At 51.5% G+C, this 13,887-nt stretch overlaps 1 protein-coding gene across 1 annotated transcript; it reads left to right on the top strand.

Moving 5' to 3' along the window:
• Positions 1 to 9,480: 9,480 nt before the first annotated feature.
• FOXD3 (forkhead box D3) lies at positions 9,481 to 10,890 on the top strand (the record flags this gene model as incomplete). The annotated part of the gene is made up of 1 exon (XM_080921916.1): positions 9,481 to 10,890. The coding sequence occupies one exon, from the start codon at positions 9,481 to 9,483 to the stop codon at positions 10,888 to 10,890; it is 1,410 nt and encodes a 469-aa protein (XP_080778042.1).
• Between the last annotated feature and the right edge of the window lie 2,997 nt (positions 10,891 to 13,887).

Raw genomic sequence — 13,887 nt, 5'->3', positions numbered from 1 at the left:
CATCTACCTATCTATCATCTGTCTATCATCTATCTATCTATCTATCTAACATCTGTCTATTATCTATCTATTTATCTATCTATCTATCTATCTATCATCTATCTATCTGTCTATCATCTATCTATCTATCTATCTATCTATCTATCTATCTATCTATCATCTATCAATCATCTATCCACCCATCTATTCTATCTCTCTCTCCAGACACCCAGATTGCATATGTGGGAGTTACTGTCAACTCTCTCCTTTATAAAGCAGATAGTGCCGAGGCATGATGATATACTGTTGTCATCTCAGCACTGGGGAGTCTGAGACAGGAGGATTGCCATAATTGTCAGGCCTGGGTTACACAGGACATTGTCTCTACATAAAGACATAAACAGTCTTATCAATTTTACCTTCTAAATCTTCTCCAACCCATGCTCTCTCCAGTTCCAGCCCCACAGTTTAAGCCTGTGTTACCTCTCATCTCAGGATGGTTTAAATACCCCTCTTACTGTCTCAATTGCTTTCTCTAATTTATCCTTCCCTCACCCCCAAAGGATCATTCAAAATGTTACTCTGTTCCTATATTTAAAACCTCTTTTTGGCTTCTTAGCAACTTTGTACTTGATTTGTTTTGTTTCGTTTTTTAAAAAATCACATACTTACATGTGTACAAAGCATGTGCATGCAGATCTGCACATGTATGGCAGCATATGTGTGAAGGTCAGAGGGCAACTTAGGAGAGTCCACCATGCAGAGCCTGCTGATTGAACTTTGCAGCAAGCTCCTCTACCCATGGAGCCATCCTGAACACACTATTTGTTTTGGGCTGCTGCTGCTGCTGCTGTTTACAGTATTAAAGAGTGAAGCCTGGCTTTACATATGCTAGAAAAGCACTGCTCTTGGAACAACCCCCACACATGCCTTGTGTGTGTTTGAGAGAGGGCACTCCATACTCCAGGCTGGCCTCAAACTCATTACGTAGTGAGGGATGGCTTTCAATGCTTGCCCTTACTGCCTCAACCTCTAAATGTAAACTCATCTTGTTGGGTTTTGTTCTGAGGCAGGATTTTACTGTGCACCCCAGGCTGGCCTGGGACTACCTATGTAGCTCAGGCTGGCCCCAAACTTTAGGCAATCTTGTCTCTGCCTCCAGAGTGCTGGGCTTACAGAAATGCTCCACCAGTCTGGGCTAAAGCGGAGTCCAGAAGAACCTTCATGATTTGAGTCTGTCCCACTCCTCAGCCCAGTCACTGCTTGTCACCTTTCACTTGGTCCCATTTTCTGCCCGTTCTGCATAGCTTCACATCTTGACTCAGTCAGGCTCTGCTCTCTGCCTGCAACCCTTCCTCTCTTCATCTGACCGACTGCTACTCACCATCAGAGAGTTTAAGGCTGTTTCCTTGGGGAGATGTTCCTTTGCTCCTTTCCAGGCAGACTGCTGTGCTCTCTGATAACGTTCCGTGATATTATCACGCTGCGGCTATTGGCGATGGAGTCCTTGAAGAAGTACTCCCTCAGAGCACATCTGCTCTTTCGACCTTTGTTTGAGCCCCACACCTTGAGGTGCTGTGGGGGGGCGGGGCTGGGGCACAGAACAAAGCTCCTCATGTAGTTAGCATAGCGAACATTTTGAAGATGCTACTTGCTTGCTGTCTCGTTCCCACTTACCCGGTGCCTGGCCTGTAAGAATGTGATGAAGAAAGAAAGACCAGTGGGTCTGCCAGTTTGCCCTTTCAATAGTCTCTCCTGCGATTATCTTCCTACTGATCTTCACTTGTTTACACATAATTTTTATTTAAATGTCTCCTATGTGTTTATTAGTCCGCATCCTCTCTTGTCCTCTAAAAGGAGGTCACAGTACCTCCAGTCACAACTCGTAGGCAGAGGGCCATTATTTTTAAAAGGTTTATTCTTATTGTTAATTATGTATCTGTGTCTGGGTATGTGCCTATATGTGGGTGCACGTTGAGTGTCTAAGGAAGCCAGAGGAGTCAGAGTCCCCTACAGCTGGAGTTACCCCACATCAATGCTGGGACTGAATTCAGGTCCAGTGCATGTCACTGTTAACGTCTCCAGCCCCAAAGTTCTATTTTTACACTCTCTGCTTCTGTACTTTCATTCTTCTTTGCCATCCTGGTCACATTTCTACCATTCATTTCTCTACTAAACGCCCCTGGCTTTGGGAAGTACCATAGGCACTCCACAGAGTACCCTCCCACAGGATTCACAGTTTCTAGTTCTCTTCTTCCTAATCATATTCCTAAAGTGGGCAGCCTTCCTCCTCGCTTTGGTTTGATCTGCCGCTTTCCTGGTTTTGTTGTTTGTTCTGAGCCAGGGTCTCCCTGCTCAATTCACGTTGGTTTGAAATAGCATGACCTTCCTCCTGCCTCAGCCTTCAGAGTGCTGGAATTGCTGGGATTAAGGGTGTGCACCACTAAACCACCTCCCATCCTTAAGCCGGAAGGCCTCATCCTTTCTCATTGTCCCTTGTCTGGGCACTGATGGGCCATCTCTTCTCTCTACCTTAGCCGGTTCTTCCTCGGTCCTATAATTTCATTTCTAGCACTTCCCAGAGCCTACCACAGGCCAATTAAGTATTACTGAATGCATTCGTTGTAAACAAATGCCCTGTCCTTCCAAATTAGGTTGTAGGCGTGGCTACATCACAGAAAAACTACAATGAGAGGGAGCCAGGAACATCCAGTGTGGGACCAAGGGGAAAAAATTGGGAAGGTACACTTTTTTTTAAAAGTATGTGGAAAGTTAAAAGTGTGTCTCACGATCCTGGATCATGTCACATGCGTATATGCACCTTCAGCACGAGCCTTCGGTTTTTGTAAACTCTGTTGGACTTAAAGTTTGCACTGCTTTGGTGTTTTCCAAGTGAGTATTTGTCCCTAGGATATGTGCGAGCCAGAGAGGCGGTGTTTTCAAGGGAAAGATAGTCTGGGCTAGAACTGAGGAACCAAGGTACTATTTAAAATTAAAATTAAGGTTCTCAAAGAGTGTATTGCCGAGAGGAGACGGAATTCCTGCAAGAACACAAAACCGTGATCATTTTGAAGGATAGCGTTCTAGTTGTTCCAGGTTATTCAGGTACTTGGGGTAATGCGTAAGTAGGTAATGGACTCCATGCTTCCCCACAGAGAATCCTTGAGGCGGGGCCGGGGAGGGGGGCTGGATACTCCAACTCCTCCCCTCCCCCTCACAAGGCAGAATCTCCACGGGGCATTTGCAAACCGGTGTAACGAAGGTTGCAGACTCCTCCTCTCTCCCGCTGGGTCAAGAGATGACAAAGATTCTTAGGCCTGGTCTTTCCAACCGCACCCCCTCCCCACCCCCGTCCCCCACCGCTGCCCCAGAGGATCTGCCCCCAAGGCTAGGCGGGCAGGACCGAGTAGCGATGTGGAGAATTCGATGTCCGAGCGACCTCCTCGGAGGAGTGGATCGAGTTAAATATAACTGCGCGAATGGAATGGCGCTAAAAATAAGGTAGCAGCTGGCAGATCCTCGGCCCTGTCCAGGGAAAGGAGGGGCCAGAGTGGTTTCGCACAGTGAGTGGCCAGGAGGTGCGGCTTCCGCAACCTGGGTCCGAGGACCACCGAGTCTCGACTAGATAGTCCGAAAGTAGCAAGGGGTGTCCGTCAGGGGGCCGAGTCCCAGGTCTGGCCTTGGGATGCTCTGGGCTCTCAGAGGGGTCCGAAGGCTTGAACAAGTGCCTGGACGGGAGGGTAGAAGGGCGGGGCGTCCAGATGTCATACCCTGCCACCAGGGGGAGCTGAGCATTGAAGGTTGGTGGGTGGGCCCTCAGGAAGAGGGTGCATCCTTGTCATTACGCACTCCCTCGAGGTCCACAGTGGTTGTGTCCTCTGGACGCCCCGCCCTACCCGTCTCAGAGCCCCACCATCAGACCCACAATTGAAACGTCTCCAAAACGGGCTATTTATTTGTTCCCAATAAATCGATCGGTGGTGATTAAGAAATCGATATGGCCTGGGTGGGCGAGTCTGGCCGCCAGGGAAAGGCGCTTTTGCGCGCTCCCGCAGTAAGGCCGAGGGTCGGCGCGGGCCACAAAAAAGGCGTGCCCGGACGACCACGCCCGAGGACAGGGTACCTGGGCACTCCTGCTCAGGCTGGTCGAATCCCCTCGGGCTGCAAGTTGAGGGCACCGGTGAGACTCGCCCCAGCCCCTTTCTTTCTTCAGAGCGCCGTAGAGCGGGGGCCGCCAGCGGCCGCGCGGCTCAGAGGCTTTTGTTGCTCCTCGTCTGGCTGAATAGGGATTTTGTAAAGCGGGACAGATAAAAATGAGCAGCATCATATTGTTTGACAGAATGATCCCGCGTGATGAAGTGTCGGCTCCGAAGGGGGTGAAAATGGTGAATTCCTAAAAACCCAGCCCTCGGCTTCTCCAACAGCTACCGTTAGCCTGGAGGGACCCAGCGGACGCCGGGCCCGCGGTGTCGCATCGAACAGCGTCGACAAGACTCTTCCTTCCAATGCCAAGTCGTTTTTAAGCCCTGATCCTGCCCAGGATCTTTCTCCTCGCGAATGAAAAGAACAATTTTCGAGAGAAAGGCTGGTTTTGATTAAATCTGACATGCTGCTGATAACTCCATGCTAATGTGAAATAATTAACATAATAGCCATAATTAAAAGCACGCTAACAATGCCATAAATTTATCACACAATTTTACTAGCTTTCTGCCCCTAACTGCTCTCTCATCGTTAATTAAACGTGTTGCCTTTTACAGAATGGATGTTTATACATTTCCAATATAAATAAATTCGAAACCATCCTCTCTCCCCTCTCTCTTTCCTTTGGTCTCTCGCCATTGATAGACTCGCGGGCTGTGTGAGTACCAGGTACTGAAAATAAATGAAGTTTTGAGATGTTAAATTTAAACAAGAACATTCAATTAGCCTGTACTCCCCAACCCTCCCCAAAAGAGTTCTGGATGGGGGGGCGCAGTGTTTGTGGGTGAAAGTGTGTTGAAAACACCACCCATTGGGAAATCCAAATAATCTGCAGGGGTAGATTATCACCAGATATCACCTCTGCCTTTCCCAACTTGCTTGGTAGCAAACATTCAGACAAAAAGGCTGATGATGGTCTAATAAAACCATGGAAATTGTCCAGAAGGAGCAGACTTCGGCTTGGGGAGGGTGATGGATCCCAGAAAGGAGGGTGGTCTTTCAGTTTTAATGTTTCCAGCATGGTTTGTTTCCTCTGCTAAAGAAAGTAGCCTTGGGTAGAGGGACGCTTTCCTGGCTTCTCCCAAGCTGGTCTCATCTTCCCGGGTTGTTAGAAAAGTGCATCTGCGCACAGGATGACTATACACCTGCTTCAGTGCTTTGGTCAAGGGATAGATACCATAGTCCCTGACTTAGAGGGAGAGAGAGCACCTGGGGTCGCCTGGGCCTGAGTGGACCATTCAGCTTCCCGCACTTCCCGTCATTCACTCTCTGACCCTGTCCCTCCTCCCGTGTTGACCACTTAAGAACCCAAATTGAGTTGTAATTAATTTCCCCCCTTCATCATAAATTGTTTCATCCACATCCTTCGCTTCCAGGACGCACACACTAAATCTTTCCTCCTCTAGAGACGTCTCAATTTTCCTTCTATCGATCCTGACCCTACTCTTCTCGCCTCCTTTTTACAGAACCTAGGTTCCCCTCCACTCCTGGGCCTGTTTCCTGGCTTCCCCAGCCCTATACTGCCTACTCTGCCAGTCCCAGGAGGAACCCGGAGTCTCTCCACTCCATTCTCATTAGGCGGAATCGGTTCCAACACTTGAGCAGGTGAAGCCGCTGGTTGCCACCTTACTTTTAAATATCTCCTGGGAAGTTTGCTAGCTGACCCAAGTTGTCCCTCCCATTCTTAACTGTGTTAGAATGTGCACCCCTTCTCTCTCCCGGTGACCCCAATAATTTCTGGCGAGTGAGTGTTTATCCTTGCTCACCATTTCGGTTCTCTGTATCAAGCCTCCCACCCCAATGTGGACATCACTTTCCCCGCTTCTTTCGGTCCCAAAGTTTCGCGGAAACTGAGGACACGGGTTTTTAGATGCAAGCTATAATCTCACCGCTAACTATTTAGCTCGGAACCAGCTGGCTTCAGGCGGCTTCCCGCGATGAGGGCTCCCGGAACCTTTCCGCCTCCCCACTGCACTACCGCCTAGCTGCTTCCTCTAGCGCAGAGGCTGTGGCGAAACTGCTGTCCACCCGACGGGAAGAAAGCCACAGAGAGTCCCCAAACAGAGCGATGGCGGGGATCTCAGCGGTCTCCTCTGGAAATCGATATTAAGCCACTAGGCCCTCGCGGGCGACGGCTTTGGGGAAAGCAGTCTGAGCATCTCATCATTTAGCTAATCGAGTCGAAAAGTTTCTGTAGGGGCCAGACCCAGCATCAGATGGTAACACCGATTGAACAAGAGATTAGCACAATAGATCTCTAACTGAGGGGAAGCGTTGCTTTTCACGCTACGCACCGTAATTAATGGTATGAATCAATTAATTTGACTTTTATTGTGTCGAAGGAAAAAGGCGCAACAAATGGAACCGGCAGCTGGGAGTTGTTCACCCCCCAGCCTCCCCAGAGAGGTTCCAAGGAGATACACGGGAATGGACCGCCCAGATCCGGCCTTGGCGGAGGGGGAGAGGCAGGCAGCAGCGAGGCGGAGAATCCTGAGCCAGCTCAGGCTAGCCGGGAAATCGAAATTAGGCTCACTTGGAGACTAAAAGCCGCAGCCAGAGCAGCCTTGAAGCCAGGGTTCTCGCGCGCACAAGCATCCGCCAGAGGCTAGGCCAGCAAGACCGCGGTCGGGTCCGCGCCGAGCCTTGCGCCCGCCAATACCGCCTGGCAATCCCGAGATGTGCAAGAGGCCTTCCTAAATGTGTAAATTTGGATTGTCTTTTCTTTTCCTCCCCACCTTCCTTTGAGTTGCTTGAGCAGTCGCCACTGTGACCTCTTGCCTAGGGTGCTAGGCGGCCGGCTCCAGCTGGTAGCTCCTGTCGGTTTTCCGAGAAGACTGTCTAGTCAGCGGGTCACGAGTGCTGCAGAAATCAACTCGGGCGCGCATTTCAGGAGTCAGGTGTAACCCTGAGATCAACTGGAAACAGAAAACATGGAGATCCCACACCTCTCAGGACAGTCACTGCTCTCCCTCCCCCCCCCCCCCCGCCCCGCACCCAATCCTGTGGCCACCCAACTCAGAGCAGCATTGAAGTCCAGACGCAATGAGCTACTGGTACAGATAGGAAAGTTGTGTAATGGGGATGATAGCTAACCTGTGTGTCCTAATGTCTGTAAAAAACGCAAGTTCGCATATTAAAATATTTATTAATTTGACGTACCTGGGAAACTGGGTCTAGGCGAGGACACAGGGCATGGGAATAAGAGGTCCCCTGACAACCGGGAAGTGTGTAACTTTCCCGCTATTTTCTCTAAACAATACAGAAATTGTTTCCTCCCTGACTTCCTCTTCTCAATCTCTTATAAGCCAGGGCTCATAGGTCCTCCCCGCTAGGCCTTCAGCACACAAATTAATTGGGTTTCAAGAGAGCTACAACCGGTAGGTGCTCTCCTCTGACAAAGAAGCGGCCTAAAGGCTGGGGGGTGGGGGGCTCGGGACGACCAAGGTCATCCCAGAACATCCCAGAGTCTGGGAAACCAGTTCCTCTCGGATATATCCAGTCCAGTCGCCTCAGCAGCACCTGGCACTGACCCTGGGTCACTTTAAAGTCCCCACCACAATATCTCTGGAAATTCCTAGTGTCTCCTCCCATAGCTGACATTCCTTGGACTTCAGGAGAGCTGGACACATCCTCGCCTCTGTTCCTTGGCAGGTTTCTACAGAAGTTAAGTCTTGGACAGTTTGTCTGTAGTTTAAGAGATAACTCACATTAGTGAGCAGCAAAGGTGAGCCCACTCCTGCCAGCATGCCTTGGGACACTATGGCTCTTTGGAGGTCGTGCCCTCCTCTCAGAAGTATCCGCCAGCTCTTCCCAGATTCCCAACCGTCCCAATCCGCGCACCAGGTCTCACACCATGCCCCAATGCCTCTTCCCAACCCTCTCAACTTACCCAAGGCCGCTGCCAATGCCCGCTCCATTTTCCAGCTCATTTCCGACTCTTTCTGTGCTGAGTCGTTTAACAACTCCAACAACTCCAACAGCCAGTTATGGCGTCTTTGTTTATAGGTTCTCTGTTATTTTACGTCCTTTTTATTTCTCTGCAACTATCCTAATCGGTTAATCGATAGCTATTCTCTGACCTCAGGAAACCCCAGCTGATGGTGTTGTGACCGTACGAATATATACATATATATGTATATATATATATACATACACATACATACATACATACACACACATATATATACACACACATCTCCTGCGTCGAACCCAGAAAGCTAGGGTAAGACTTGAGTAGATTTGAGGGTGATGGGAGGCACATCAGCAGATGTTTTCTCTGGAATAGCCCTCAAACAGGAGGGGGGTCTGAGGCCTCATTAGCAAAAGGAAGCCGAATGTGTATCCTTGAATCTAAAACAAAACTCCAAAGCAAATCAAAATAATAATGTTTTTTCTTTAAAAAAAAAAAATCACAACCTTGTTCTGCATTGCCAGTTGGTCTATATAATATTAGCAAAGAAGGGAGGGCAGAAAAATGCCGGGGGCGGAGAGGCAGGGTGGTAAGGAACCCTACAGTCGGGAGGACACTCTTAGGCCCACGCCCTCTCCACCCCCACCCACCCACACTCACGCCCTCCCTGAACCCGGCGCCGGGCTCCAGCGTGGGCAGGGTCTCTCAACAGCCCAAAGAACCCTCGGGGCCCGCGAGATGCTAGCTCCTAGTCGGTGAGGAGTTGAGCTTCTGTCGTCCCTTTGTTGACAATTCCCTGAACCAACTTGAGTTTGGCCAGCTCCACCGCGGCCCTGACGTCACGCGCGGTCACGTGGCCCCGCCTCCCTCTGGATCTTTAAGTAGAAAGTAATCTATCAGGCCAGTCCTTAAAACGGGACTTTCGACTACCCGGCCTTGGCTTCCCTGTCACCCCCCCCTCCACCCCCGCGGTCGCCCCTGCCCGCGCCCTCCTGAGCTGCTTGGCGCCCGGCTTGCCTGGACTGCTCCTGAACCCCACGCTCAAACCAGAGGTTGGGGAAGGCTGGTGAAGTGAGGGGTGCGGCGTGGAGAAACCTCCGGGGTGGCGAGCAGTAGCTGCCGCCCGGTAGAGAAGCGTCGAGGACCGCAAGAGTTCCCGGAGCGCGGCTGCGGGCGGCGAAGCGCAGCGCCCGCACCGCGCGCGATGCCAGGCCTCCGGGTGTGAGCTGACCCGAGAGGGCCCCGAGCTACCTGTGCCCTCTCCTCCCCCGCAGCTTCCTTCCGGGGGGCACCGGCATCCTCTTTTCCCTGAGCTCCGCGGCCGCCCCTCGCGGCCCCCTCTCGCTCTCTGCTCGCTCCCCGGCCGCCGCCACCAACCCCGCGGAGGGATGACCCTCTCCGGCAGCGGCAGCGCCAGCGATATGTCCGGCCAGACGGTGCTGACGGCCGAGGACGTGGACATCGATGTGGTGGGCGAGGGCGACGACGGGCTGGAGGAGAAGGACAGCGACGCCGGCTGCGACAGCCCCGCGGGGCCTCCGGACCTGCGCCTGGACGAGGCGGACGAAGGGCTCCCGGCGAGTGCTCACCACGGCCAGTCTCAGCCGCAAGCCCTGGCACTGCCCACCGAGGCCACCGGGCCGGGGAACGACTCGGGAGCGCCCGAGGCCGACGGCTGCAAGGGCGGCGAGGACGCGGTGGCAGGCGGCGGTGGGCCGGGCGCGGGCGGCGGGGCGACGGGAGGTCTGACCCCGAACAAGCCCAAGAACAGCCTGGTGAAGCCACCCTACTCTTACATCGCGCTCATCACCATGGCCATCCTGCAGAGCCCGCAGAAGAAGCTGACCCTGAGCGGCATCTGCGAGTTCATCAGCAACCGTTTCCCGTACTACCGGGAGAAGTTCCCCGCCTGGCAGAACAGCATCCGCCACAACCTGTCGCTCAACGACTGCTTCGTCAAGATTCCCCGCGAGCCGGGCAACCCGGGCAAGGGCAACTACTGGACCCTGGACCCCCAGTCCGAGGACATGTTCGACAACGGCAGCTTCCTGCGGCGCCGGAAGCGCTTCAAGCGCCACCAGCAGGAGCACCTGCGCGAGCAGACGGCGCTGATGATGCAGAGCTTCGGAGCCTACAGCCTGGCGGCGGCGGCGGGCGCGGGACCCTACGGCCGCCCCTACGGCCTGCACCCCGCGGCGGCGGCGGGCGCCTACTCGCACCCCGCGGCGGCGGCGGCGGCGGCGGCGGCCGCGGCGCTCCAGTACCCGTACGCGCTGCCGCCGGTGGCGCCCGTGCTGCCGCCCGCCGTGCCCCTGCTGCCCTCGGGCGAGCTGGGCCGCAAAGCTGCCGCCTTCAGCTCGCAGCTCGGCCCGAGCCTCCAGCTACAGCTCAACACCCTGGGCGCCGCCGCCGCCGCCGCCGGCACGGCGGGCGCGGCGGGCACCACGTCGCTCATCAAGTCCGAGCCCAGTGCGCGGCCGTCGTTCAGCATCGAGAACATCATCGGTGCGGGGCCCGCGGCGCCCGGGGGCTCGGCTGGGGGTGGCGGGAGCGCGGGCGGGGCCGGGGGTGGCGGGGGCAGTGGGGGCGGCGGCAGCGCCCAGTCCTTCTTGCGGCCACCCGGGACTGTGCAGTCGGCTGCGCTCATGGCCACGCACCAGCCCCTGTCGCTGAGCCGGACGACTGCCACCATCGCGCCCATTCTGAGCGTGCCGCTGTCTGGACAGTTCCTGCAGCCCGCAGCCTCCGCCGCCGCCGCTGCCGCCGCCGCCGTGCAAGCCAAGTGGCCCGCGCAATAGTGATGAGCTGGTGGCCGGGCCGGGCGGCGGCCTCTGGCAGCGGCCCGAGCTTCCAGGCTGTACGCCCTCTCTGATCCTGGCCCATCAGCCCTGGTCCTGGTCCCTCTACCCAATCCTGGACTCTGCAACCCGCCCCCGACTCCCCAACCATGACCAACAGCGGCCTCCATCCCCTCGCTCACCTAAGCTGGCGGAGCAAACTCACCACGCGTCCGCTGGGAATAACTTTCCGTACAGGTAAAACTGATAACCGAATTTCCAAAAGTGCACCTCGACGGCGCCTGTGCTCTCAATACTGTGGGGTGTGGGAGGGAAATTCTTTGTACATATTTGTATAAAAACCATTGACTTTCCTTTTGGGGTTTTTATTTTTTTAAGAAAAGAAAAAGCAATTCAGTAGATTTAGAGCTTTGAACTTTCATTTTTTTTGAAGGTTCACTCTCCGCAGTTTTATCTGAGAAAAAAAAAGAATGTATAAAGACGTTGGGAGATTTTAAATACAAAAAATTTTTCAAAAAGACGAAGTGTCGTTGTATTATAAAAGTGTTTATATATGAATGGATATATATGGTATTCTAAATGTTACTCCATCGTGTTGTACACAATTTTGTAAATAAATTTTTAAAATGCTCAGCCTAGTGTTTTAATGAGGTGTCTAGCAAATAGCCAGATTTTCTCATGGAATTTACCTTGTCTTCCTCAGAAAAATCCAGCAGTCTTAAGTAGTGACCTTTTCAAATTTTGCAGATTCCCAATTTGGGTGTAGAAAGGTTTGAGTTTGGAAATGGAAAGAGCGTAGTTTATTTAAATTATATTAATGTGTGACATCACAAGGCCAGAGTAAGGATGACAATCCCACACTCATCTCAAGCCATTGTGAATGACTAGCGACTTCTGCAAAGTAAGCGGTCATTGAAAATCTAAGCAACTGCAGTCTTGTTTATTTAAAAAAAAAAAAAAAAAACGCCTCTCAAGCACACTTGCCAGGAGTTTTTGGTCATTTCAATTGTCTTTTCTAGAGCAAAATTCTAAAATTCTCTTATTTTAGCATTTAAACCTTGGGCTTTTGAAATACCTTTTTCATCCCTTAAGTGGAAATGCTAAGTCCCATTGATTTCTTTCTTTCTTTCTTTCTTTTTTTTTAATTCACACGGCAGCATTTTAGCCTTTGCATTGGAATCATCTGCAATACGATGATAGGCCTTGGGTTTTTTTTTTTTTTTTTCCTAGAAAAATATCAAGATCCCTCGTTTCCATTGCAGTTAAGAACTCACGTAACTAGATATCTGGAGGATTCCTGAAGCCATAACCCCCCCACTCAGCCTTTCAGAAGGCCAAGAAATTATAAATATCATTCTAAAAACAGGTGCATGTTACCTCCACCCTTTTTTTCTACCTTAGCCAGATTAAGCCTTTTTTTTTTCTTTTTCTTTTTATCTTTTAGAGCGAGAGAGATATATCTAAGGTAGGAGTGGGAAATGTCCTTGTAGATTATTTTAGGCATGCATTTCAGCTGTTTCAACGTTTTTAGGTAAAGTAGAAATGAAGCGTAGACGTAGGAGGTCTGTTAGGCCACCACCAGCACATCCTCAAAAGGCATCCATCCTAATTCTTTAGTAATTAATTTAGCTGTTACGATTACTTAGGCGAAATCAGTTTTTAACCCCGGAACCAGAGGTAGCAGCGACGTCAGCTCCACCCTGCGAGCGTCTTGTCGCGAAAGCCCCGCGGTGTCAGAGGTCGTGTCCACTGGCCTCCGAGCCAGCGTGGGCTAGGGGGTCTCTGAAAGACACTTCCTAGCGATGCCGACTCTGTTCCTGGGAAACGATAAGTGTTCTTGCCCTGCGTAAACATTCCGCCGAGAGCGGAGTCCTAAAATAAGACAAGCTGCCGGGGTGAGAGTTTTTAACTTGATAAACAAGCTGATAATGAGCTGTGCTGAAGACCTACTGTAGCGTTCAGCGAGAGCTTTACTTCGGGCGGGTCCCTTCTAATCTCCGTTTACAAGGAAAACTAAACGGATCTAAATTGGTTTGTGCGCTGCAGCTATAAAAGTCACAAGTTGTTTCACAGTTGTGTCTGGCTAATCGGTTTTTACACAAACAGCAAATGGTACACGATTTGTGCAAACACACAGAGGTTGCTTCTAAATTTAGCTGGCACCCCTGGGAAAAGAGAAAGGCAGGGCTTCTTGAATTCACTTTTAGCCTCAAGAAGCTGCTGATCCAAGGCTTCTAAATGACATTGGATAACAGGGGCCTCATTCCATCCCTGATCCTTTGTTACTTATAAAATTACTCGCTCATATTTCCGCGCATAGCAGCAATACCGGCCGAGCCTGAGCACGCAGCGTGACACTCGGACACAGGCTGCCGCTTGAGGTCTGCGGGGCCTTTTCCAGCGATGCATTAGGCGGCGCGGTGTAGAGACCGAGGCTACTTCCAGCTACTTCGCTCAAACAAACAAACGGCCTCTATCCCATGTATCTGGAGGGCCGGAGGCCTCGTGCGCAAACGCCAGCAGCCAGTGGATATCGAAAGTCCCGGTGTAATGCTGGGAAAGTAAAGCCCAGCTATATACCCTTGGAAAGAATTAAGCTCAAGCTGTTTAAATGTGACGATTTAGAGAAGACCAGGAAATGTTTTTTAAAATGTAGATAAATGCACTCTGCACTTAGTAGAGTGGAGCAAGCTTTAAACCCAGGTTTGATGTTTTTAGATACTCGTGATAAAAGGCGATGGAATTTCTCTAAAACTGAGATTTTAAAACAGTGCGATTGCCACCTGCTTTTTATTCTAGTTTTAAAAAGAGAAACTAAAAGAAAAGAAAGACATAAATAAAGGCAGCGGGCTGGGTATAAAAGGGAAGACGCTAGCCTTTCAATTACACTCCGATTTAAGCATTCCTCGCTTCCTCGGGCACGGATTTCCAGACAAACCAATTCACTCTCAAAGCCTAGTGTGACCTCAGGATGGAGTTCCGGAGTAGGCCTCTCAC

Source organism: Micromys minutus, assembly GCF_963924665.1.
Source record: "Micromys minutus genome assembly, chromosome: 9".
Classification (NCBI taxonomy): domain Eukaryota; kingdom Metazoa; phylum Chordata; class Mammalia; order Rodentia; family Muridae; genus Micromys; species Micromys minutus.
Note: the sequence above shows the minus strand (reverse complement) of the source record. Positions and strands in the feature narration are given on the sequence as shown.